The sequence below is a fragment of the Aegilops tauschii genome, chromosome 5 (assembly GCF_002575655.3).
Source record: "Aegilops tauschii subsp. strangulata cultivar AL8/78 chromosome 5, Aet v6.0, whole genome shotgun sequence".
In the NCBI taxonomy this organism is placed as follows: Eukaryota; Viridiplantae; Streptophyta; class Magnoliopsida; order Poales; family Poaceae; genus Aegilops; species Aegilops tauschii.
Window position 1 is genome coordinate 364,120,616 of NC_053039.3, and position 26,230 is coordinate 364,146,845.

The window sequence follows — 26,230 nt, forward strand, 5'->3', positions numbered from 1 at the left end:
TGAAAGAGATAGTAGCAGTCTAGCAGCAGAAGGTGAATGTAGCATGAAATGCTGTGCGAGCAAGGCAAACGCAATCTAGTGAATCTACGAAGAGAACTACATAGGGGAAAAATTCTATTGACTTGCTGATAAACTGGCATATATAAATTTACCAGTAGAGACGACTTGTAGTATTTCTGTAACTCATCTTGGTTTGCTTCCAGAATAGCTGTTGCTGAAGAGGAAGGGATATACAAGCAATGATATTAAAGGAAAACGGGACCGAGTACACATACCATGAAAAACCATCTCCCTAGTTTATTGGTATTTTTCCAATTCAAAAATGTAGAAAAATAAATTAATACCAGACTTCTAGGCGAAATGGGCTAGATTGTACCTATGCAAGGAGAAGTTGCACACAGTAGTCGCAGTGTCCCGAAATATAACATTCGTGTGTAAGATCAAACAAGGAAACAGTAAGTATATGTGATTGTTGGTGAATGCACATACACGTGATTGTTAGTACTTAGTAGATCAATTGCATCATTGGCTCAACAGTGACAAGGGGTCCAAGGGAAATAAAAACTGTATAAAGTGACTGTACTAGGTTGCCCTTTCGCAAGCATTAACTCAGAGTATTAAAAAGAATCACATACTTTTGTCTGAAAGAAGAAAGGATAATTTAGTCTTCAACACAAGCATGATGCGCTGATTGAAACTAGCAGATTTGTAACACAAGCATGCACTGCTGACTGAAACTAGAATTCCATACTCTTTCTTTTAGACATAAGACAACACAATCTTCAGGTATCAACATAATCTGCAAAAGAAGGCGTCAATGGGATAAGCCATGGACAGATCACAGATATGCTTCTTCTGAAAGAGCATCTACCCCCTCTTGAAAACAACAGTCGAAAGGGTCGGCAACCGACAAGTCACGGGTATCCAAATACAGATCCCAGTGAAAATAGCCACTTCTGAATTCCAGTTGAGCCTCTTGAGAAGATCTATTTTCCACTTTTAGTAGACTGAGTTCAAATCAGGGCCACAGAACTGGAGAGCCAAAACCTTTACACTGCGTATTGGGTTTTCCAAGCTCGATGGGATTAATCCCTGAAGAAAACAAATGGATAGTTATTTAAAAATAAAAAAGTCTTAAGAAAAAATGCCAAGCTCGACCGCACGAGTCTAGAGACTGAAGCTGCTACCTGGAAGACTAGATTGTTGATCTGAATTTGTAAGGTGCAGGGAGACAAAAGGCCCACTGTCTCCAGTTTAGGTGCCCTAACTACCTGGATAGTCTCGACACCTAAGCCCGGAGAACGTAATAGCAGCCTTTCAAGATGAGGGGCCTCCTTAATGACCAATTTTCCTTTGCCTTCGAACAAACAAAGGGTGACGATGATCCTAAGAGTTGGTGAACTAATGCAAAGGCAAGACCCCTCGAGAATCCTCGACAAATGTAAGCTCTCCAAGACATGGCAGCTAGAGAGCACCCTCGAGAAGACATCCTCGGAGATGGAAACGCTCCATAGCTTGAGCTGCTTGAGGAGGGGGAAGTTCAGAGAAGGTGCCATCTCCCTTGGGAAATCGCAGGAGCCAATGCTGACCAAGAGGAGGGTTGATGCTGAGCGGAGCACAGACGGCGGCAGCAGGCAGCGCTTGTCCTTCTCAGGCCGTCCACGCGTATATTCCAAGAGCGCGAAGCTGATGTGGAGCTCCTGAAGGTTGTCAAGGGCTCGGGAATGGAACCAGCTGTCGATCTGAGCGGCATCTTCGTCGTACCTTTTTCTCTCTCTGTGGAGGCGGACGAGAAAGACGTCGAAGCGGCGTGCGGGGCCAGGGTGGTCCGACAGGATCCTGGAGACGGCGGAGAGACGCTCGAACCGATCTCCGACGGGGTGGTACGGGACGTCGAGGTTGAGAGGCGAGGAGCGCCATAGGGGACGCCATCGCCGGGAGATGGCCTGCGTGCGGGCGCCGTCCTTGGTGGGGAGCAGGGAGAAGATGGTGCCGAGGATGGCGTCGGGAAGGTCGCTGATGAGATCGCCGTGGCTGATGGCGTTGCCGTCGCAGAAGCTATCACGTGCCCGTTTCTGTGACCTGGGCCCGGCCGCTTCATCGGATGTGCTCCTCTTGGGTGCGGGCGCCGCAGCCTCCGCCGCCGCCGCCGCCATCACCTTCATGTCCGGCGGCTGGGGAGTCGGGCGGCGTCGCTGCCCCCTCCCGTGGATCTGAATCAAACGATCACGACTCGCTGCCTAGTCTCCAGCTCAGCCTACTGGGCCGGGCTGGGCCGGCGCATTTCTTGTCCAAAATTTATACTACAGTATTCCGTGACTCCCGTTGTTTGGAAGGAGGCAGAGCTTTGCTTAAAAATATGTTGGAAGAAGGCAGAGCATCTAGTTTTGGGGGCAGCAGCTAAAAAAAAGTTTTTGGAGCAGCAGCAGTCTTGAACTGTAATTGGAGGCAGGTGGTTTAGCCTATGGTTGTGGGAAGACAATAAATAGTGTTTTGCGGGAGGTGAAAGATAGATATTTAACCGATCGCTTTACATTTAACCGTTGAGAAAAAACCAACTGGCTCAAACTTTTTTTTTCAGTCGACTGCCTCCTAGCCAGCCCCCATCTCAGTCCCATGTCTACTAGATCGGCATCGCGCCTTGGCGCAAGGGTGCCGGTCCCAACGATGTGACCAAGCAAGTAATGGTCAAGTGACCCCGCAGAAAAAAAAGTAATGGTCAAGTTATTAGAAAGACAAGCTTAGCGTATGTATTCAATCATGATAACAATATAAAAAAAAGAAGAAACATTCACAAGTAATAAGAGCAAAGCATCATCGATGGACACCAACACTGTAGTAGAACACATCTCCATATCCACCAGAACAATAGTATAACAAATTTGAAGGATGCAATGTTCATATACAGGGTAAAATAAAGGATGCAATGTTCATACACGGTAGATATTGAGCACAAAGGATGGATAGACATGTCAAAGGGGACGTGTTCACAAAAGAAGAGGCAGATCACACGGTACATCACAAGGGCTGGTGGCATCATATATCATCGGGTACTTGCCAGAATTAGAATAGGTGATCTGTGGACGTCCATTACAGGTAGTACTAGGAAGATATATCGGAATTTTACCTTCATCGACACCGATGCAGATCAGATCGCTCCTCGTTGATCCTTTCATATTGTGGTTGCTGCAAGTGCCCTAGGAAGAGTGAAACCGTATTAATATTCATTTTCATGCTTGTTTAGGAATAATTTATCTGTAACCAATCATCAAAAATAATAATTGTCCGTAATAAATTTGAAGAACACATGGACTGTTATTCTGTGTTCGAAAATAACATATTCTTCATGGCATAAAAGATCAGACTCTACTAATATCATGTCATAATCGGAAGTACACATGTATACTACAATAAGCTTCTCTATGAGACTGAGGTGAAGCAATAAGCTGATTTTCATTATCTATTTTTTCAGGAATAGATGGTAATCAGTATAGCAGCACTTGTATTTTTTAACATGAACAAAAACATACGCATGTGTATTCGTTTTCTTATGCAGTTACAATAACAGCGTGGAAGCAAAGGCATTCTTCACCACAAAAAAAAGCAAAGGCATTCTGAATAAGAGAAAGCGGAAGGGAAAAAGAGCAGCCATGAAGGGTAGAGGAGGCGAGAGGAGACTGGAGAGTACATGCTGCAAGGACAAATAAAACCTCCACACTGAACCGAATGGAAGTCGCGAGTGCTCTGAACGCCCATGTATTGTGCCTACTTCTCATGACATGCTCGTAGAAGCATAACAGATCTTGGAAGAGAGCAATAGAGAAAGGAATGGACGGGAGCTAATAACATACCAAACATGGCCGAAGATTGATCCTGAGAAATGTCCGCAAGACTCGTTCCTCAATCGATTCGAGCTCGCTGTGGTTGTGAGCAATGGATTGAGGCGTGGCAGCATGGAAAGGAGAAAACCGAGCACCATCAAAGGACTCGTCACTTTGTATCCTCGCCTATTGCACATCTCCCGTAAATGGGCATAGCCCAGTTAAAGTTTTGTGGGCATGGTAAGAATAGTTTGTTATAGAAAAATTCCATAGGGCAAACAAACCTCTCCTTACAGACAGCATAATGAGTACAATTGTCCTAAAATAGAAGAAGCAAAATTAGGAGAATGACAATCTAATTTTTTTATACAGAGCAAATTAACCATTTGGAGAATAATATCAAGCAGAACATTTCTCCTACAATTAGCAATAATTTATGAAGAGTTTTATGATGCAAATTCATCTTTTAATAATGGCATGCACAAGTAACCAAGAGAATCCGGCAGATTGGAAGCGCTCACGGTAAATAACATTTTTGGTGTCTCAGCTGAAGGTCTTACTTCAATTTCACTAACTGAATGGCCAACAGTAAGTATTTTGCTCATTTACCTATAAGAATATACATAGTTTTCAAGGGTTGTATCCTTACATAATCATTTGTATCTAGCTTCTAAACCCCTTAAAAATAAAGATAGGAAGAATAAGTTTCCAAGAGTATTCCATAAACTGGAGCATGCCAAACTATTTACTCGCCATCAAGCGAACATCATTTAACTATTTACTCGCCATCAAGGACGTCGTCAACATGTAAGTTCAAAAGAACATATTTTAACATATTCCTGCTATATACATTTTCTTTCCTCTCTGCTTCCTTCAAAATCAACGATGGAGACCTTGGCTCTCTCCGATTTTAAAGGAACCAAAGAGGAAATATACAAAGCATATAGCAGCAATAGTTAAAGATGTTCTTTTGAACTTACATGGCTATTTTTTCTGCAAACATGCCAATCTACTGCTATCGTACCGACCTTAATTTGTACCTTCAAATAGATGTACATTTGATTTTGAGCAAGTAGGGAGGCACTATACGATAGTATACAATAAGAAATAGTAAAAGATTGTTACCATCCATGGGACTAACACAAATTAGAAATTAGAATTATCCGATTGTCCTCATCGTGCAAGTTGTAGTTGCGAATGGGACTAAAAAAAAATTAGAAATAGCATCCAGTACGCTAACCAACATCAAATCAAGTAACTATTCAACTAACATAAATGAGAGATAAAGAGAATATTTTCACCTCGAGATTAGACCATCAGAATATGGTTGTGGTGATGCCGTCCATAGATCCGCCCGCTCGCCCGTCGTCCAGAAGGTAGCAACAAAACAAAATAACCCCAAACGCTTATTTAGCAAGGAAATAAATTACAAAGCCAACAAACCACACATCCTTCAAAATTCACTACATTTAGTCTGGTGTGTGATCCAAAAAATGCAGGGCTGACAGACAAAATTGGGGAAAGCTTCAGCACAAACTATACAGAAAACAAAATGAAATGGCCGCTCAATGGCTCGGATTAACCCAACAACTTAACCACAGCACTCAAAAAATTGTCTAAGGATACAGACAACAACATGGGACATGCTACCTCACACACCCTTTACATGAACAATCCAACATTATCTCCAAAAAACACTCAAAAATCCTGTAGCATTATTATTTGTAGCATGTAAGAAAAAATAGCTGCAACTGGTAACTTGCCGAAAAATTGAAGTAATAGTATCACACCGAATTAAAATAAGCCATTCAACCGTTAACTTGCTGGGAGCGAGTTGAAAGATCGAGGATGTCGCCTAGAGGAGGGGGGGTGAATAGGCGCTTTAAAATAATTACGGTTTAGGCTTGAACAAATGCGGAATAAACCTAGCGGTTAATTTGACAAGCACAAAACCTATAACAACTAGGCTCACCTATGTGCACCAACAACTTATGTTAAGCAAGATAAACAACTAAGTGATAGCAAGATATATGACAAGAAACAATATGGCTATCACAAAGTAGTGCATAAGTAAAGGGCTCGGGTAAGAGATAACCGAGGCACGTGGAGACGACGATGTATCCCGAAGTTCACACCCTTGCGGATGCTAATCTCCGTTTGGAGCGGTGTGGAGGCACAATGCTCCCCAAGAAGCCATTAGGGCCACCGTAATCTCCTCACGCCCTCGCACAATGCAAGATGTCGTGATTCCACTAAGGGACCCTTGAGGCGGTCACCGAACCCGTACAAATGGCAACCCTTGGGAGCGGTCATCGGACCCGTACACTGGCAACCCTTGGGGGCGGTCACCAGTACCCGTCAAATTTCTCGGGGCGATCTCCACAACCTAATTGGAGATCCCGACGCTTGCCCGGAGCTTTACACCACAATGATTGAGCTCCGAACACCACCAACCGTCTAGGGCGCCCAAGCACCCAAGAGGAACAAGCTCAAGGGTACCAAGCACCCAAGAGTAATAAGCTTCTCAACTTGTAACTTCCACGTACTACCGTGGAGAACTCAAACCGATACACCAAATGCAATGGCAAGGGCACACGGAGTGCCCAAGTCTTCTCTCCCAAATCCCACCGAAGCAACTAATGCTAGGGAGGAAAATGAGAGAAAGAACGAAGAAGAGAACACAAAGAACTCCAAGATCTAGATCCAAAGGGTTCCCCTCACATAGAGGAGAAAGTGATTGGTGGAAATGTGGATCTAGATCTCCTCTCTGTTTCCCCCCAAAAACTAGCAAGAATCCATGAAGGGATTGAGAGTTAGCAAGCTCGAAGAAGGTCAACAATGGGGGAAGAACACGAGCTCAAAGGATAAGGTTCATTGGGGAAGAAGACCCCCTTTTATAGGAGGGGGAAAATCCAACCGTTATGTCCTCAGCCCGCACACGAGCGGTACTACCGCTCGGGCGGAAGAAGCAGGGAAAAGGAGAAACAAAACATGAACCTTGGGGCGGTAGTACCGCTTATAAGCGGTACTACCGCTCACCCCAGCGGTACTACCGCTGGAGGAGCAGAACACGGGACCAAATGAGGCAGGGCAAAGCAGAGTACGGCGGCAGTAATGCAGTAGCGGTACTACCGCCCGACCGGAGCGGTACTACCGCTTATAGGCGGAACTGCCGTGCCTTACTGCCGTGCAACTACTGCTAAACCCAACACGAAAAGTGCAAGACCCAAAATCGAGGCGGTAGTAGTAGAGCGGTACTACCGCATGACGAGCGGTACTACCGCTGCCGACCACGGTACTACCGCAGGGAGAAAACCCAAAACTGCCATAACTTCTTCATGAGAGCTCCGAATTGAGCAAACTCAAGCTTGTTGGATAGAGGAAGACGAGTAGCATCAAAACAGCGAAGAACCGGCATACCCTCCAACATCGAAAACATCATAGAAGATGCACGTGAACTCCGTTTTTGATGAACTCGAGCTTGTCAACAAGATGACCAAAAGCTCCAAAACTCACAAAGAGAAGCAAACAAGAACCAAGAAAGATGATGCAAGGATGCAATGGTTTGAACTCTCTACGAATGATACGATCAAGCTACTCATCGAGAGCCCCCCTTGATAGTACGGCAATTGATCCTATAACCCGGTCTCCCAACAACCACTATGAGACCGGTAAAATAGAAAACCTATCAAGGGCAAACCTTTGCCTTGCACATGGTCCACTTGAGCTAGATGATGACGATCTTGACTCCCTTAAGTTGGACCACCTTTCTTGATTGTGTTGGCTCGATGAAGACTAGTTGATTGCTCCCCCATACTCCACTATGGGTGAGCCACTCTTCCGCACATCTTCACAAATCCATTGTCACCACAAAGGACGACACGCTTCAAGCATTTGATCTCTTCATGATGCTCCACTTGAACTTGCACACCGCAACCTAACCCCAAAAAGAACTCTCACGAAGACCATGGGTTAGCACACAAAGCGTAATGGACAATGCTTACCATACCATGGAGTCACTTGATCCCTCGGTACATCTTGTGCGCTTTGTGTGTTGAATCTTTCCAACTCTCTTCATTTGGATGATGTCTTGAAGGTAGACATGAATGATCACACAATCTTCTTCTTCAAGACATGCTTGCAATAAGCTCAACACTCACATGACCGATCTAGATAATTCCTTAATAGCACCTTGGACAACTCATAAACTCCTTCAAACCAACACATGGACTTCAAGAAAAAGCCTATGGACAAATCCTTCAAATATAACTCAATGCAACCATTAGTCCATAGAGATTGTCATCAATTACCAAAACCAAACATGGGGGCACCGCATGTTCTTTAACGAGTCTTTCTAGTATAACAAAGTGCAACTTACTCTTAACCAGATTAAATCAAGGACCAACAACAAACAATAAAAGATCAAGAACAACTTAAATGCAATAAAGGTATGAGTGACAAGAAATCTTTACATAAGACAGCTATAAACACTGAAGCATAAATAAGCAACACCTTTAAATACAAATAAAAAGGGTTCAAGGTTCATTGCATAGTGGGCTCAGTTTCGACTTTCCTTGATCATATAACCTACTCCCGTCATCTCTTATCACCAGATCAATCTGTTTACACAGTGGAGCTGCCCTAGTTATCACTCAACAAGAATGACCATCCAAGGACAGGACAACAGGTATCACAAGATCAAAAAGGATTCTAGAGACAACAGGGAGGATCCAACTTGATACCCACAGGTGCCTCAATTGCTCAAAGGCACACTTATTTCAGCCACGGTTAATCATCATCGCCCTAAAAAGAATAGCCTCCGCCACGAGCATTGGCGGCGAGAGGAGAGGCAAGCCGCTGCCCTCCCCCACCCCATAGCCGCACGAGCCAACCACCGCCCACCACGCACGAGGCCTGGACGCGAAAAGACCGAAATACCCTCGATGGGGGCAAGATATTACATGCGGTGGCGCGGGATATTTACCCGCCGGTTCGCGCGACGGGACGAACAGGCCACGCACACAGCCACGGTCACTGACCAACGCGGCCCACCCGCGAGCGGCCCCACAGGTCAGCGAGTCCAGGTCGAACAGGCGAAGTAAGCGGCAGCGCGTGGAGGCAGTAACTATTCATTCCTACAGTTACCCCTCTCCGATCCGACGGCCCAGCTCCTCCCACCTCGCGATCCAACGGCCGAACATACATCAAGCAGCCAGATCCAACGGCCAGGAATCCAAATCGCTGAGGAGGCTTGGTGAGGCCTTCTTCACCGAATCCAACGGCCCAGGATCCAAATTGCTGAGGAGGCTCGGTGAGGCCTTCTTCTCCTATTTCTGGATGGTTATCACTCATCAGAAATGACCATGCAAGGACAGAGCCACTAAAATAAGAACGTGATCAAAACGGCTCAAAGAACCGAGGGGGTCCAACTTAATACCCACATGTGCCTCGATTGCTTGAGAGCATGCCTATATCAGCCATATTTGATCATCATAGCCGGCCATGTCCTATACAGTAGCCAAAGCAGAGGAGCAGGAGGAAGTTGGAGATCACCGAGGGAGGTTTTAGCCGAGGCAGTACTCAATGGGCGCCGGGGTTGCGCCTGAACGCCGTCCAGCCGGCGAGGAACCACTTCCCCGCACATCCACGCCGCTACATGAAGTGAAACTCTCCTGGCAAAGCAAAGTAAAATCTTATGACCAAATGTAATGGAAAATATAAATATTCATTGCAAAACTAGTCGGCCTTTTCAGATATTAATATTCATTGCAAAACGCGTGGGCGAGCGCAGGCGGCGGCGACGGCGAGGTAATCTAGGAACTAAAATAAATGAATTCCTTACCTACTGCATTTTGTGAACCAGAATGAGTGGGACCATATCTAGAGTATCATTCTCATGTTCGCCTTGGACAGAGGTTAATCGACGTGGTGTATTGAAACTCAGTACTCAATACTCTAGTTACATGTCAGTCCTAGACTCCTAGTGCTTGGTGATGCTCACGAATGAGGCAGGGGCGCGGGCAGCACCGTCATGGCTCACATAGGCACAACCCACGTGCTACCTATGTTAAACACCGTGGAGGAGAAGTGGTAGATGTGACGCGCTAGCTGGACGGACGTGGCGGCAGTGGGCAACACCTGTAGTACTAAAAGAAGATCAGCGTTGTTTAAGATAGTAACTGCCACGGTCGAAAATAGGAGGTTTTGGTAATTATAACCCGACTACTTGTACACAATCAGACAAAATCTAGAAGGACCATCTAGCCAAACCATATAAGTATATATTCATGTTATCACCTGAAACCAAAGTTCCATGGAAGCATTCAGTTCAATGATAAACCATGCCATCTTGATTCATGCCTTGTAGGTATATGGAAAGGACCAAACAAGGATATCTCACAATTTAGCCCTCCCTCAGTGTGGCCTCTCCTGGATATGCAGTTTTGAAATAAAGAAACTTAGACAAATGCACCTTTAAATATCGAGTTGTGCATAATTCTTATCGAAACAAAAGAAATATACTTCGCGAGAAGTAAAATTAATTAATTACATTCTGAAAGATGTTGCTCCAACATCCATTACTGAATCCTACATTGCTTAAGCTAAAATACACACATAATTCTAGTTCATTGCCTACATCGAGAACTCCAGCACATAAGAGTAAGAGGGATTGCCCAACTTAAATGATCAAATCATAATGACCCCTGAGAAGACTAATGTATAGAATTGCCATGAGATGCATAAAGATAATATGGATAACAATCCCATGTTTCAGGAGGTAGCAACCCTACAAGAGTATGACTATATGTATGCCTTTCATAAGCTATACATACACACATAAGCGTTGCCGGTATCTGAACTCCTATGAAAATAAATTATAATGAGCTCCTAGTTCAAAAACATTTCTCCGAGTATCTTAGCACTATCCAAATAACCAGAAAATATGCACAATGTCTTGACTGATTTACATGGGCACTAATCATATGTATCAAGCCTAAGAGACGGAACACGGCTTAGAAAAACTCGGCACATACAGTAGTCGTTGTAGGCACATTGCTTAACATGATCAGTGGGATCAGAAAATGAAACAAATGTATTTATCATTTGCCTTTATTCACACGTATTTAGGCATCCTCTTTCAGCGCCTCCAAACATAAGGCCATCTGGGTTCACCTGAGAATTTATTCCGATGCCATCAGAAGAGGATCTGCTGCCACCTAGAACATACATTCAACAAAGGAATCACTGTAAAAAAAGTGTTGCAGTGCTTTGGACAACCCACATCATTTTGACTGGTACAAAGACAACATCAGCGCACATACTACAATTTTCTTAACTACACAGAGCCTAACTAAGAATGCAATAACCAGTCCTAGGCTAGTGCCTTTTCCTATACATCTTAAAAACTACAGCTGCATCTCCTATAATTCATGGGATGATGAAAACCTGCTACTTGGCCATTGTTTACACATTCTTAAATCTGAGACATATTTTTAAGGCTGCAAGATCTCCAAGTCACAACAAAAAAACAAATATATGTGCACAGTGGCCAACAAACATCGGTGCATTTCCTGTATGTTCCCCTTCATTCTAATTGTAAATGGTCAAATTTGGCATCATACTTCAGAACAATTGAAAGCTAGCTAGCTATTGCTTTCAAGGTTAATAAAGTAGCTTAAAAATCACATATAGAACTTATGATGTAATTAAATGCGGCTATCAATCTTCACACATGGATGATGGTGGCTAACTGTGCAGTATGGAGTATGGAAAAAAATAACCAGCACACCCTGAGTACAAAGAAGAAGGAACCAGCGAGGCTAAAGTAACAAGGGGTGAGGGCGAGGCATGCGAACTTGTTCGGAAGTGTGGCGTGGGGGTGGGACGAGGGCGACTATGACATCAGAAGAGGTGGTCGCGTCCGGTCGCCGGCAACCTTGGGGGCCCCCACAGATGCTTTGGCCGGCAGTGTAGAAAGTGCGGCCTACCGCACCCCCTGCCCCGTCTTAGCTAATTCATAAATAGACAATATATATCATAGATGAAAATGTAGAGACATGGCAGACTGGTAAAAGAAGTTTAACCCAACATTTAGTATTACTCAAAGAGTAGAAGATATTTTCTACTTCACTATTATAAGATACCTCAATGTTCTTTTCTAATCAACCATGTGACCTATCTGGCCTGTGATTATATGGCTAAGCAATGATCAAATTAATCTAGCACCTAAAAAATCACTTTGATTCAAACAACCGCAACCATGACGTATTTGTCTTGTGACTATAAGGCTAAGCAAGAAACAAATTAATCTAGCACCTGAAAACAACACTTTGATCCAAAGAACTGGAACCCCATAGCAGGCATAGATCCCACAACTTCTACTTAACCAACAATGCGACTTTGCTGATCCCCAAGGTAAACTATAATGCACCAGTATAGACCAAAGGGCACATAGTTTATTGCATCCAAACCTAACCCTAACCCAAGGAAGAAACTGGACCAAACCAAACTAAAGCCCACATAATTCACTGTACACACCTTCTTGGCAGCACATCCACAATCCCAAACACTAATCCCAATACACATCATAAGAGTGCCTCCTAATTACTAAACGACTTCAAGAACCTAAGCAGAACCAAGTCCCTTGTGAACAACAAAAGCACATTTTATGCAAACCACCTAAAGGTAACAAGGCAACAACAAAAGTCCATTTTTTGGAACCTAGTCAAGCGGCAGATCCAAAATATCCCAATATTTGGAACCTAGCTAAACCCTTCTCTCTCTCCCATTGATTCCAAAGAAGGAAGCACAAAAGGCCTCAGAAAAGTGGCCATCTTTGGAATGTAGTCCGAGTCCAACAACATCTCTAGACTGAGAAGACAAAACCTACAAGCCCAAGCCTACAGACAAACAAGAAAAGAGAAAGGAGGGAGAGAAGGGGTCGACCTGCAATTCCCTGGACAGAGACAAACCCTAGGCTCTCACCAATTATGCTGCTTCTTGCCCACCGCCGCCTCGGGTGCCAACTTCTTCTTCCCGGATGTGGTGCCCTTGCGTGGGCACTTGGTGACCGTGGCCTCCTGGTCGGCCTCGGGCGCGGCCTTGGCGGAGGTCGTGCGCTTGACAGGAGAGGAGGGGACAAGGAGATCGAGCCAGCGGCATCGCGGCGCGGCGTGGCACCGGCAGGAGGGCTGGCACTGCGATGAGGAGGGATCTGCCGCCGCCGCATGGGGGCACGGCTCTGCGCCAAGGTCCAGGCCTCCTCATCGAGTGGTCGTGGTCCCTGGTGGCGCGGTCATCGGCCACAGCGAGCGAGGCGGGCCGACGGGGCCGCGGTCATCGGCCACGGCCACGGCGAGCGGGAAGGGCGGGACGACGGGGCCGCGGTCATCGGCCACGGCCACGGCGAGCGGGACGGGCGGGGCGGGGCGGGCGAGACGGGGCGAGCGATGCGGCGGGGCGAGCGGCTGGGAAGGGGAGAGAAGAGGCGGCTAGGGTTCTACGGGAGGAGCTGGCGACATTTTATACCCAACAGTGAAATGACTAAAATGCCCTGGGGGGGGGGGCGCTGGAATTACACGCGGTGGCACGAGATCTTTTACAGCGGGAGGTAACTATTCATTTCTACAGTTACCCCTCTCCGATCCGACGGCCCAGCTCCTCCCACCTCTGGATCCAACGACCGAAAATACATCAAGCGGCCAGATCCAACGGCCAGGAATCCAAATCGCTGAGGAGGCTCGGTGAAAGCTTCGTCTCTTATTTCTGGATGTATGTACTCAGTTTCAACTCTGTGATCCTTTTTCTAAACAAAGAAAGTCTATTCTCCATACTTTAACTTCATAGAAAGTTCACTTTTCATCCTAAATTTTTTTTATCAAAAAAGAATCTTAAATTCACATAATAGTTCGGTAACACAAGTTACACAACTTCTCTATTTTTATTTGATTTTAGCCGCATGGTGTTCACGTCACTAGGAAATCAGGTACCGTGTTGGCGAACCATCTGGAGAGTTCGGGGTTCGGCTTGGACCAAAAGAAAATTCTAGGATGGGAAGTAAATATTCTCGAAAGTTCAAGGGTGAAATGTGGACTTCCTTCTTTCTGAACCTTAAGTTGAAAGTATTTTCACGAATACGCAAAGCTTGCATATCTTGTCACTAATAGAAGAAAAGAGAATGTGTACAACTGAGGGTACAATGCATGACATGAACACACAAGAAGGCAGAAGGCATGAGCATGAAACCCGAAGCGCACGCGCGCACACACACACACTGAGAGAGAGAGAGAGAGAGAGAGAGAGCGCGCGAGAGAGAGAGAGGGAAGGGATGCTCATCTCGAATAGGGAAAGACACAACTAAACCCACCAAGCCTAAAATTAGATAAGCAGGTCGGTACAACACGACGTTGAACATCTCCAAAGTGAACACCGATGACGTCGCGAGTGAGGAAGATACCGCCTTCAAGAAGGAAACAACGTTGTGACGCCGCTGCCATCCGATCCGGAGAACAGAGCCTGGGATTTTCCCGATGCTCGAGGAGGGGCACAGATAAAGGTCATGACAGCACCTCCAAGAAGGGAAATGACACCCACGAGTGTCGCCGCTGCTAGCATCCGCAACCGAGCATGAATTTCACCTAGCCTGAGTCTGAGCAATCCACATCTACCAGATCAGGATCCGGAGATTAGGAACTCAGCATGCTGTTCAACTGCCCCTCAGAAGGCGGAGGTGGGGGCTGCACCTTCCGTCACCGAAAACGCAAGCTCTAGAAACGACATGTCATGTAGGTGAATGGGGTTGGGGAGGCAGCAGGGTAGAGAGCCGCGCGAGGAGGGGGTGGCGATCAACGCCACCGACTAGCCAAGAACCGGAAGGGGGCACGGTTTCGAGCTGTCGAAGGCGGAGCCAACGGAACGCCAACGAGTTGAAGAAGCTGGAGGGGGTACAATAACTGGAGCGCTAGGGCCAAAAACCGCGCTGGCTGGACACCGTCAAGCTATGGACGCTCGAGAACGTAGGTTCGTGGCCGCGGTGACCAGCATGGTGCCGGCAAGAATCCACCACGAAGCTTCAACCATATATCAAGAGGAACCACCGTGACCAAACACCCGCAGAAGTCGTCGCCGCAGCTTGGAGGAGGCGCCATCGGAGACAGAGGGCACCCTGCACCAGGTAGGGCCAAGCCTCAGCCAACTCCACCCAAGGGCCTCACACGCCCCTCGCGAGCAGCAACACAAAAGAGGAAATTGCGTCGACGCGGGCGGAGCACCCACGGACATGGTCGCGCTGCCACGCCGGACCGATAATGGAGGACGCAACAGTTGGAGGAGCCAGCCGCGGCGCACCATATCGGGTCTGGGAGGTAGGGGGTTTGGCTTGAGGGAGACGAAGCCGCCCCGTTACCACCATCCCTGGGCACAGCCGGCTCGTTGGCCGGCCGGCCGGCGACGGCGATGCTAGGGGTGGGGGGAGGGGGGCGGCAGTGAAGGGTTTCCCCCCGTGTCGCCAAATGCGGGCGACGCGGGGGACGGGAAGTCTCCGCCAACCACCCCTGAGCTGAAAGTTGTGTGAAGATCACACATAGGATGGAGCACTTGGACGAATTAATAAGGTGAAAGTTGTGGGAAGATCACACATAGGATGGAGCACTTGGATAGCTAGCTGATGCTGATGGCCGGTTTCATCCTTGATCCATGCAGCCGTGTACCGCACATATGTGTTTTCTGTGTTTGACCATCCAGAACATATCCAGTCAACTTGCATCAACATCACACTAGCCAACGCTCCATTATGCAAAGGGTAAGGCAAGGCATAATTCATTCCGTGACGACCTGATGGAACCGGGGCGGCGTCCTGCACTACTCATGCCCACACATACGCTTTGTCTAGTGCCTTGGTTCAGTAGTCTGCAAGCCAAGCATAATGCACCATCACACGAAGTGGTGGCCGACCCGAGACGGTCGGAAAGACTGCTTGGTGACATACTGTCATGACAACATCTTGAGGAGTAGTACATTGGATTTCTTGCGTACAGTACTGCCTTCGGAAGCTTAGATTAGGTTCGAATTAGATCCGGACATCGAATATCTGATCTTTTCCAGGAATCTGGCGGCGCGCATTGCTAGGGCCCGAGCATCTCGCACCGGCAACCTTATCTATGCGGAGTTCCCCTCTAAGTTCGGTGGTCACATCAAGAATTTAGCCGTGATCTTAGTGGTGCCTGCGGTCGATGAGGTGCAGGTCGCCAAACTCTCTCTCGCTCACACCTCCACACACCGAGCGATCCATCGGTGATGCCCGGCCCGGGGCCAAGAGCATTCCCCTACTTTGGTGCTTCGTCCACCATTGACAAGGGAATTTTCTAAAGCCGCCCGGACCATCATCGTCTTGGCCCTCGCAAGGTTGCTTTCCTTGCGTGTTTGCGTCCGGGCGGTGCAGGAAGGAATAAATCGTTCGTGCGTGGATGGATATATATGCGACGCCTTGCCGCGCCAACTTGAGATACCAATTCGTTCGGGGGCTCGCTTGATCGTGGCGGGCGGCATGAAGCTGGCATTGGTGGCGCTGGCCGTGCCGCTGCTCCTCGCCGCCTCGCTCTACGCCTCGACGCCGCCGGACACGGCCGAGGCCTTCGCCGGGGACGTCCGCGTCCGCCTGACCCACGTGGACGCCGGGAAGCAGATGTCCAGGCGCGAGCTGATCAGGCGCGCCATGCAGCGCAGCAAGGCCAGGGCGGCGGCGCTCTCCGTGGCGAGGAGCGGCGGCGGGCGCGTCCCCGGCAAGAGCGCGCGGCAGCAGGGGGAGGAGCAGCAGCAGCCTGGCGTGCCGGTCCGCCCGTCCGGCGACCTCGAGTACCTCATCGACCTCGCCATCGGCACGCCGCCGCAGCCCGTGTCGGCGCTGCTGGACACCGGCAGCGACCTCATCTGGACGCAGTGCGCGCCGTGCGCGAGCTGCCTCGCGCAGCCGGACCCGCTCTTCGCCCCGGCCGCGTCGTCGTCGTACGTGCCCATGCGCTGCTCCGGCCAGCTCTGCAACGACATCCTGCACCACAGCTGCCAGAGGCCCGACACCTGCACCTACCGCTACAACTACGGCGACGGGACGACCACGCTGGGCGTCTACGCCACCGACCGCTTCACCTTCGCGTCGTCGTCCGGGGAGAGGTTCAGCGTCCCGCTCGGGTTCGGCTGCGGCACCATGAACGTCGGCAGCCTGAACAACGGCTCCGGCATCGTCGGCTTCGGCCGGGACCCGCTCTCGCTCGTGTCCCAGATGTCCATCCGGCGCTTCTCCTACTGCCTCACGCCCTACACAAGCACCAGGAAGAGCACCCTCCTGTTCGGGTCCCTCTCCGATGGCGTCTTCGACGCCGACGACGTCGCCACCGGCCAAGTCCAGACCACGAGGCTCCTGCAGAGCCGCCAGAACCCGACCTTCTACTACGTCCCGTTCACCGGCGTGACGGTCGGCACTCGGCGGCTGCGGATACCGCTCTCGGCGTTCGCCCTGAGGCCCGACGGCTCCGGAGGCGTGATCGTCGACTCCGGCACGGCGCTCACGCTGTTCCCGGCGGCGGTGCTCGCGGAGGTACTGAGGGCGTTCCGCGCGCAGCTGAGGCTGCCGTTCGCGAACAGCAGCAGCCCGGACGACGGCGTCTGCTTCGCGACGCCGATGGCCGCAGGCGGGGGGAGGCGCGCGTCGGCCGCGAGGGCGGTGGTGGCGGTGCCGAGGATGGTGTTCCACTTCCAAGGCGCGGACCTAGACCTGCCGCGCCGGAACTACGTGCTGGACGACCCGAGGAGGGGGAGCTTGTGCATCCTCCTGGCCGACTCCGGGGACTCGGGCTCCACGATCGGTAACTTCGTGCAGCAGGACATGCGCGTGCTCTACGACTTGGAGGCCGAGACCCTGTCGTTCGCTCCGGCGCAGTGCTGATGCGCGTGGGCGCGGCATGCAACGGAGCTATATATGTGTGTATCAAAGCAGATGTGTCAGCGCGCGCTCATGCATCAAATGAGAGCATGCGCCTCAAGGGGTGTTGTAAGTTTAGCTAGTAGTAGGATTTAGGAAATGTTAATAAATGACCAATGTTTTGTTACGGCTATTTTTTTGCGAGGTGTTTTGTTTGGTCTTGTGAAGCAACGGCTTCAAGAGTGACTGTGGGTACACGGTTATGGACAACAACAAAAAGCTTTATGTTTAGGACAATTTTTTCACTTTCAATGCATATAGTCGATGCTTCCGAACATATCCGGAAACCCACTTTGCTCTCCAATTGCAAGTAATCTAGCAGCATCTTCTGCATTTGGAGGTCTCAGGTACTGAACCCAAAGACCTCGATCATAGCACGCACAAATCTTCTAAGATTATCTAAAGCGATGGACTTTGCTAGCCGATAATACTCATCGGTAAAATCAGTTGATATCCCATAAGCTAGGATGCGAAATACTGAGGTCAACATTTGATAAGGATGTAAACCAGGAACACCAACACTATTTCTTCTCATGGAAAAATATTTGCTATGCGCAGAAAAGGGGACGATGCATTCTATTCATGTACAAAAAACTTAAATGAATGAGACATGAAGAGTGACTACTATGGTGAAAACAAAACAAATGCACTAGTTTCATACATGTTGCGAAACATCCTTGTGGTGAAGGTACAGTTCTGTGCAAAATAGTCCTTGTCGAGGTTCAAAAAGCGTTCCACAAAACCGCGCTGAAGAGATTGACGTCCCGATTGTGAACCTCCATGTCGTGGAGCATCCAGTCGGGCTTGTTCTTTTTCTACTGCAATTGCATCCATCATGAGTTCCTCATCTTCGGAGGAGGAATCTTCGCAAAATTGTCGGGCCAAAGCTTCGACGGCGACTCATTTCTTTGTGGAGAGATGGCAGAGAGATGGTGAAAGAGAAGTAGAAGAGGAGGCAGAATTACGATTGTGAGAGATATGAGGGGTGAACATGAATTTATATAGTTGAATACTAGCCGTTAGTAGTTATGGAATATTATTTAAATATATAATAAGGAAGATGTTTAGGGAAGCTGCTGGAGTTGAGCAATTTTTAGGGAAGAATCTTTTTTTAGGGAAGTCCCTGGTTTTGAGATATAGGGAAGAAATTTTATGGCAACTGTTGAACTTGCTCTTATGCCAACACCACCAGAGTCAATAAGACATACCAAACTTTCCATTTTGAGAGAGTTATGTATGGTATACACTTTCCAATTTTGGAAAGTTCCATTTTCTTGCAATTTTTGTTAAAGCATGTACCGACTTTTAGAAAAAAAATTGTGTGTCGAATTTTAGAAAAATCAATTTGAACTTTTTGATCAAACCTTTAGGATTTTCAACTATTATAAATTAGGAAAAACATATATTTTGAATCTTTTTGTACTTTCAGGAAATTGCGGGCTTCGCAAAGTTGAATTCCTAAACCTTGAACTTCTCAAAATTTAAACTTGTAAATATTTGAACTTTCAACTTTTTTGAGATCTTGACACATGAGAAAGAAAGCAGGGAAAAAAAAGAAATACGCGAGCGCCCAACGATAGAGAGAGACAGATGGAAAGTCATATGGTGGGCCCTTGGCCTATCCCAACGTCTCCGCGGTCCCTAGTGTATCATGGTTGATCACGAGCATGTCTAACCGTCTGGAAGGCATTTCTCATTGCTCGTATCTCTTAAGTTTCTGTAAAAATGTGTGCTAGTCAATTTTTTGTTATAATCACGATAATTCTGCCAATCGAGGTTCAACAACAAAATCTACACAAAGTGAACGACAATTGCACTAGTAGTGTGCAAATTAGAGACCATGACATGGCACACATCGACTGCAAATAAGTTGTGTTTATGTCATATAGGGGCGACAAAATCAAACGACATCGTGATCCAAAATTTTGCTCTATATAAAATCCGGATTTTCTAATCCTCAATTGTTTAAAAATATAATCCGAGACATAGGCGATGTGTCCGATCACGGTATCCTCGGCAAGACCGAGCTAGGACCTCACTGAAGACAAGGATGAGGGTTGATGGTTCAGGGGGGGGGGGGGGGGGGGGGGGAGGGGGGGGAGGAGGGGAGGGCCTTCGGCATTGCGGATGAGGACTTGCCAGGACCTCGTCAGAGGTAGGAACGATGCGCCATCAAAGGAGAGGCAGTGGCGTACAAGGAGGAAGATGATGCCCGACCATTTTTTACACGAATTCTGGATTGTATTACTTAAGGAAAGGAAATACAAAATAAATATCCAGATCTAGGACATTTGTCCTTATTTTTACAGAGAAAACTTAGAAATGCATCTAAGCCCTCAAGAAAATCCTGAACTGATTTTGTCACTGCTTGCTTGGTCATGGCCACATCACGTGAGGAAAGAACGAAGATGAGAAGAGCAACAATTGTGTCGTCCACACAGATATATAGAGGAAAACTCTTCGACGCCCAACTGTTGGATGGCGGGGGAAATCGACTAAAGCCAAGCGAACCAACCTGTGGTTGGATAGTTAGGAGGACAGTTGTGGTTGGATGGTTAGGAGGACAGTGGTATCCCTAGCCCACCAGGGTTCAAGTCCTCGTGCTTGTATTTTTATGGATTTATTTCTGTATTTTCAGCGATAAGTGTTCAGTGGGAGGAGACGTTCCCATCTACTATGAGACGCATACGGTGACTTCGTAAATCTCAAGAAAATATGTGGGCTGAGTCTCTCGGAGGTGCCCATAGAGTAAAGTGTGCGTGTGTGCCTCTGTACTCTACTGTGTTAAAAAAATTGACTTAAGCCAAAAGAAAATCCAGATGCCTATAAAATAGGTGGCCCTTATATAGATTCTGTTTATTCATTTTGAGTTCGGACGTGCACTTTATTCGTCCATACACCTTACATCAGCTAGTCGCACCGGCGGCCACGACGAGTAGGTCATGCAGCGGACCAAGTGATGTTGCACTCGCCGACCTCCTCCCCGGTGATGCTCAGCGCATCCCAGACCGCCCGGGAGGCATCGACGACGTTGTTACGGCACGGCGGCTGGAAGGCGTGCTCGCGGTCGCACCCGTTCACGGTGTCGCACTCGTCGACGACCTTGGCAAGCACGGACCTGCCGTTGGCTCGGACCCGTATGCTCTTGCCGCAGCGGGAGCCCCCGCTGTACCACCCCGTGGACAGCGCCACCACGCGCTCCAAGCTGCGGTGGAACGCGCCGTCGCACTCGGACGGGTCCCCGCCGTCGCCGCCCTCGCCGAAGTCGTTCAGCGTCATGACCGCCCGGGTGGACGAGGAGACTGGCGGCGAGCAGCTGTACGTCGGGTACGCCTGCCTGGGCTTGCAGCAGTCCTGGCACGGGTGGCTCTGGGTCGGCCGGAGCGTGCCGCTCGGCCCGCAGCCAGCGCCGGCGGCGGCGAGCAGCAGGTGGCTCGCCGCTAGCGCGGGCAGCAGAAGGCAGCTGGTGAACCTCAGCATCGTGGTCACCGTGGTAGCAAAATCCTAGTCACCGTGATCACCCGTGTCGCCGCTCGTCGCACCACCGCACGCCGGTTGCACCACCTGTGCAACCTCACACCAGTTGCAGCAAATTCGCTCGTCGGTGGTAGCTTTTCCGCTGCCGGTTGCAACAAATTCGCAACCCGTCGTCGCCGGCCACACTTCGTCGTCTTCCTGGTTGTAGCAAAAACGACCACTGTTTGTAGCTTTTCTCGTGCCGTTCACAGCAAAAATTGTGGATAAAAGCTTAACCGCGAAAAACACCTTCGAGCGGTGCGGGAAAAGCTTCAACCAATGTGTGAAAAAGCTTCAACCGGTCCGTGAAAAGCTTTAACCTTGAAAAAAAGCTTCAATGGCCATGGAAAAACAGCTTCAACCCGGCATGGCCGTTGATGGCATGACGATGCTGCATCGCCACCGAGCTACGCTATGCGGAGCTGCAACCAGAGGAGGCAGCTGCTACATGTGTGGAGCCGGGGGCGAGGAGATGCAGATGGCAACCGGCGACGAGGACGGCAGGCGAGGGTCCCGACCGGCGACGAGGATGGCAGACGAGGGTCCCGACCGGCGACGAGGATGCCGTGGTGGAGCTTCAAGCTCCGTTTTTCTCGCGGAGGTATGGTGAGGTGTCCACGGAGCTCGAGGCCGTTGCAATTTTCATCCCGGAGGGGAGGGGAGGGGAGGGTGGGTGTGGGGAACGACTGCGAGGAGGACGAAACGGGGTTCAGATCTGACGGCCTTAATCGCTATATCAGGCGGTTGGGGCTCGACCGGCCCAACTGTTGGGCCGGTGCGCCGGCACTCATCAGTCCCCAAATTTTAATCACATGGCAATTTGGGTTTTTAAGTAGCTTTTTAGGACATTAAGAAAACAGGTAGTTTTTGTTACCCTAACCTGTAATATGGTAGTTTTTTACTATTTACTCCTCATAGCCCCACAGCCCGTGCTTGCAGCACGGCGCGCCGGCGTCGCAGCCCCACCGCACCGCCATTGCAGCACCGCGTCTTCCCGTGGTCGCAGCTTCGATCGGTGATGCCCAGTTGCAGCTGGAGCTGGTTCCAGCATCCCGCACCGCCGGTCATAGCACACCCGTTGATGTTTCAAGCATCCAGCACCGCTGGTGGCAGCTTCAGTGACGCGGAGGAGGGCATGGCTCCGGATGGATCAAAAATTAAGGAGTCGCCTTCCTTCACTGGTGAAAACTTGCCGGCCGCCACGCCGCGCCGCGCAGACTGCATGCACAGAGAGCGGCGTCGTGTGTAGACTGCGGACGGAAGGGTCGTGTGTACGTGTGCACAATTAATAGATGATGAGGACGCCGGGGTCTGCTACATGCCGGGGCTTCAGTTCGAGCTGCTGAAGCTTCATCGTTTGCAGCGAGATGCTCAGCTCGTCAGCGGCCATGGAGCATAACTATGGCCGATCGAGAGGGTACCACCCTGGAGCAGCAGGAGCCGATTTTTAACATGAGTAAAACATACTCATGTCGCAAGTTTATCATGGAACCATTTGCCGCGTCACAAACACATACAGGCACAGCAAACAAAGCAGAGCTTTATAAAATAGAAAATTGACTTAAGATTTTTGTGAACTCAAACTAGTATATATGAAAATTAATTCCATGATTTAGTATTTTTAGATAGCTTTCTTTATGCACTTGGTAAAACTTTATGAAAAATTACTTAAAAAACATATATGCAGAGTTAAAAGAAACGGATGAAGCACATGCACAATGGTTCACATCATCCTCTGTACCAACACAAAAAGGATAAACACTATTAAGGTCATACAACCGGCTCTTCCGGGAAGAACCACGTCGGCTTGCCATCCCATAGAGTAAACCGTTGAGATCTTGAATTGACTCCTACGTTATGCTCGTCTACAAAGTGGTGAATAAACTTCTTTCCCGCCTCTTGGTATGTGAGGACATGTTTTGAGTAATGTTTGCTCACGAAGAATGCACCCGGCACGCCATCCATCCGCGGAATCCATACGCCCGTTTTGACGTCTGCCTCCAAGACCTCGATCTTAAGATTGTAGCGACGAGAGAATACAGGCACATATTGTTGCCGCCTGAGCATGAATAACTTGCCATTCGACTCAAAGAGATGTCGACTGGTCACGATGCCATCTCGGTCTTCTTCGTGTGAACAATAGAGCTGCTCAGTGCCGTCCGGAACCCTGTAGTCCAAGGTGTTCGGTCGCATGCCTTGAAAAAATGAATCACCTAAGATACTTGACCCATCATCGTAATCTCCATCATCCACCTCTTCTTCATCCTCATTGCTCGACACTTCTTTGTGGTCATCAATGTTAAAGTTGTTGTCCTTGTTTGCCGGTTTGTTCATTGTTACTTTATCATTGCCAGAGTCGTTGTTGACAATCGATGCATCGTCCAACTCTTCGTCGTCCTCGTCGATGCTTGATGCTTCACTGTACACCACCTCTTCTTCTTCGGCATTGCTCAAAACTTGTCCATCGTCTTCGTATTTTTCCTCATCATCATCATCACCCGGTGGGTGCTTGATAATATACTTTACATTTTTAACAACGAGGATTCCGCCGTTGTCTTCACCAATATCCATAACAACAAGATCATTGCCCTTAGTGATCCCACATAGTTTGCCTCTATAGAACACGACATCAAATATAGACGCATACGGCATCTCTCCCCGTTGGGGCCACCATGCACCGGGCTTCCCATGGCGACACAAGATTTTTTTTGGAACGAAGGCTCAAGAAGAGCCCGACTTTGAATTAACAAAGCCATCAACCGGCCAGGATTACACAAGGCCACCAAGCATGAGCGACCGAAAGATACATGAGAGCTGACTGAGCAGCTTACAACGCAACGCACACTACTGCACACCAAGACAACACACGAGAAAATCCTGCAAGTAATGTCGAAGCCCGCTGCACCCCGGGACCAGAGACAGGAAAACAAAGAAGCATCGAGGATCAGTCAGTAGCATGGAAGCACCGAGGGTCGCCTGACCATGTAGCATCGGACAAGCACTTGTCTTCCAACGCCGAAGAGGAACCCTATCCTCTCGCCTAGGCTCGAAGGCGCCGTACCATCGGATCGTTGGGAGCTCACCCGAGAGCTAGAGCAAGCGTCGGCCGACATACCAGAGCAAGCACCCAATCGGTCCTCGCCACACCGAAGACACACCACATCCGCTGCACTGCCCCCTTCCTTGGACACCGAGAGACAAAAGGAAAGCTGCCAGGAGGATCGTCGAAGAAGCACAACAGAGCACCTGGGGCGAAAAGTGGAAGCACTAGGTGTCGCTCCAGTGACCGCACAAGGGGAGAGGCATCTGCGGTGTGCGTCACGGCTGTCAACAGGAAGGGGAACCCTATCCCCCTCCGAACCAGCTCAGGCGCAGAGCCACCATGGCACAACCACGACCTTGCCGCCGCAGAGCAAGACTCCGTCGAGGCATACACCTGCAGGAACACACACCCTACACACAAAAAATCACCCCTTGGGCTCGCCGCCGACGAGCGCTCTCCAACCTCGCAACCACTCTCCCGAAGAACCAGAGAGCCCCAGGCGGCGTCTCCAAGAAGAGAACGGCGCGCAGGGCGCCGCCGCCGCCCAACCCCGGGACGGGTTTTGAGCTTTCACCCGGGATCTGGGACGGGGGTGGATAGAGCAGGTCCTCAGCGGCGCCTCCAGGGAGAAAAACCACGCGCGCGCGCGCCGTCGCCACCGTGGCCGGAGAACCGGCCAAGGGGTTACCCCAGACGCAGTCCTATACCACCATCACCCCGCTAGCACCGGATCTAATAGCCAAAGCAGCAGATCTGACACGGCCAGAGGGGGGAGTGGAGCAGAGGAGGAGAGAAGCCCGACCTTCAGATCTGGAGTGGAAGAAGCCCACGCCTCGACCACCTCCTGCCGGCTCCTCGCTGCCCAAGCTGCCGAGGAGGCCGTCCGCCGCATCCCGCGCCCGCCACCTGCCGTGAAGGTAGCGCCGCCTCGCGTCCCGGCGTCCGGGGTCCTTCGCCAAGGGACGAAGCGATGAAGAGCCTCGCCGCCACCTTCATCGGCAGCCTCCTAGGCAGGCGTACCTCTAGTGGCGGCAAGGGGAGGGGGGGCTGGAGGGGGTGGCGGCGCGGGGGGAAACCCTAGTCGCCCCCGAGTCGTCCAAGGAGGACGACGCGGGAGCCGCGGGAGAGGATTTTCTTGTCCCCGATTATGAATCTACCATCAGGGCGACACAAGATGATCGGGTAATTGCAATTGCTGGTCGTCACCGCGACGATATCATCTTCGGTTGACGGCATGATTACCTTCCGAATCTCGAACAGGTTAGAGGTATCGTCGATGACGGAGTCGAGCCCTGGGAGCGGCACCGTTGATTTTGTGAAAGGGTCATGCAAGAGATGAATACGCCTACCGTTAATGATGCGATAAAAGGCAAGCCAGCTGTGACAGACGCCGATGAAGGTCGTGTCGTCGGGGTGATAGCCCGTGATGAATACCATGATCAGGGAAGGTGACAAAGGTGCCATCCAAGTAGATGATCCACGGCAGCTGCGGACGATTATGCTGGCGCACGGCGAGGTGCCATGGACGGCACACGGCACGGAAGCGAGCACGATCGTCGGGGCGCGGGAGGCGGTCGATGACCCGCCCTAGGAGCTCCGGTAGGAGGTCGGCCCACTGATGTGAAGAAGGCCGCAAAGTCGCCGGCATGGCTGGAGCCGATCTACTGTGGTGTCGATGCTAGTCCACAGATAAAAGCTGCGTTACCTTCGAAGATTGACTTTCAAAAAACCTTCGAATATAAAAGCTGCGTCGTACGTGTACCTATACGTGGTAATATATAGAGTAGTATATAATAGGTGCGTTCAAGGGGGATTTGCGTGGAGGAGGGGAAGGAAACCGACTCGATACAGAAAGGATCCGCAAAGAATCTCATA

At 49.5% G+C, this 26,230-nt stretch overlaps 3 protein-coding genes across 3 annotated transcripts; 1 reads left to right on the forward strand and 2 right to left on the reverse strand.

Annotated features, from left to right (window-relative positions):
* Positions 1 to 469: 469 nt before the first annotated feature.
* Positions 470 to 2,272, reverse strand: LOC120965163 (putative F-box/FBD/LRR-repeat protein At1g78760). Its single transcript, XM_040390441.3, has 2 exons — positions 1,188 to 2,272; positions 470 to 1,092 (listed from the first exon to the last, which is right to left on the reverse strand). Exons 1-2 carry the CDS (start codon positions 2,163 to 2,165, stop codon positions 1,000 to 1,002), a joined length of 1,071 nt encoding a protein of 356 aa, XP_040246375.1. The 5' UTR covers positions 2,166 to 2,272; the 3' UTR covers positions 470 to 999.
* A 13,756-nt stretch (positions 2,273 to 16,028) lies between these two features.
* LOC109770873 (aspartic proteinase nepenthesin-1) lies at positions 16,029 to 17,923 on the forward strand. Its single transcript, XM_020329588.4, has one exon. It carries the CDS (start codon positions 16,366 to 16,368, stop codon positions 17,758 to 17,760), a length of 1,395 nt encoding a protein of 464 aa, XP_020185177.1. The 5' UTR covers positions 16,029 to 16,365; the 3' UTR covers positions 17,761 to 17,923.
* A 2,813-nt stretch (positions 17,924 to 20,736) lies between these two features.
* LOC109770876 (putative ripening-related protein 2) lies at positions 20,737 to 21,276 on the reverse strand. Its single transcript, XM_020329590.1, has one exon. The coding sequence runs from the start codon at positions 21,274 to 21,276 to the stop codon at positions 20,737 to 20,739; it is 540 nt and encodes a 179-aa protein (XP_020185179.1).
* Positions 21,277 to 26,230: the final 4,954 nt, after the last annotated feature.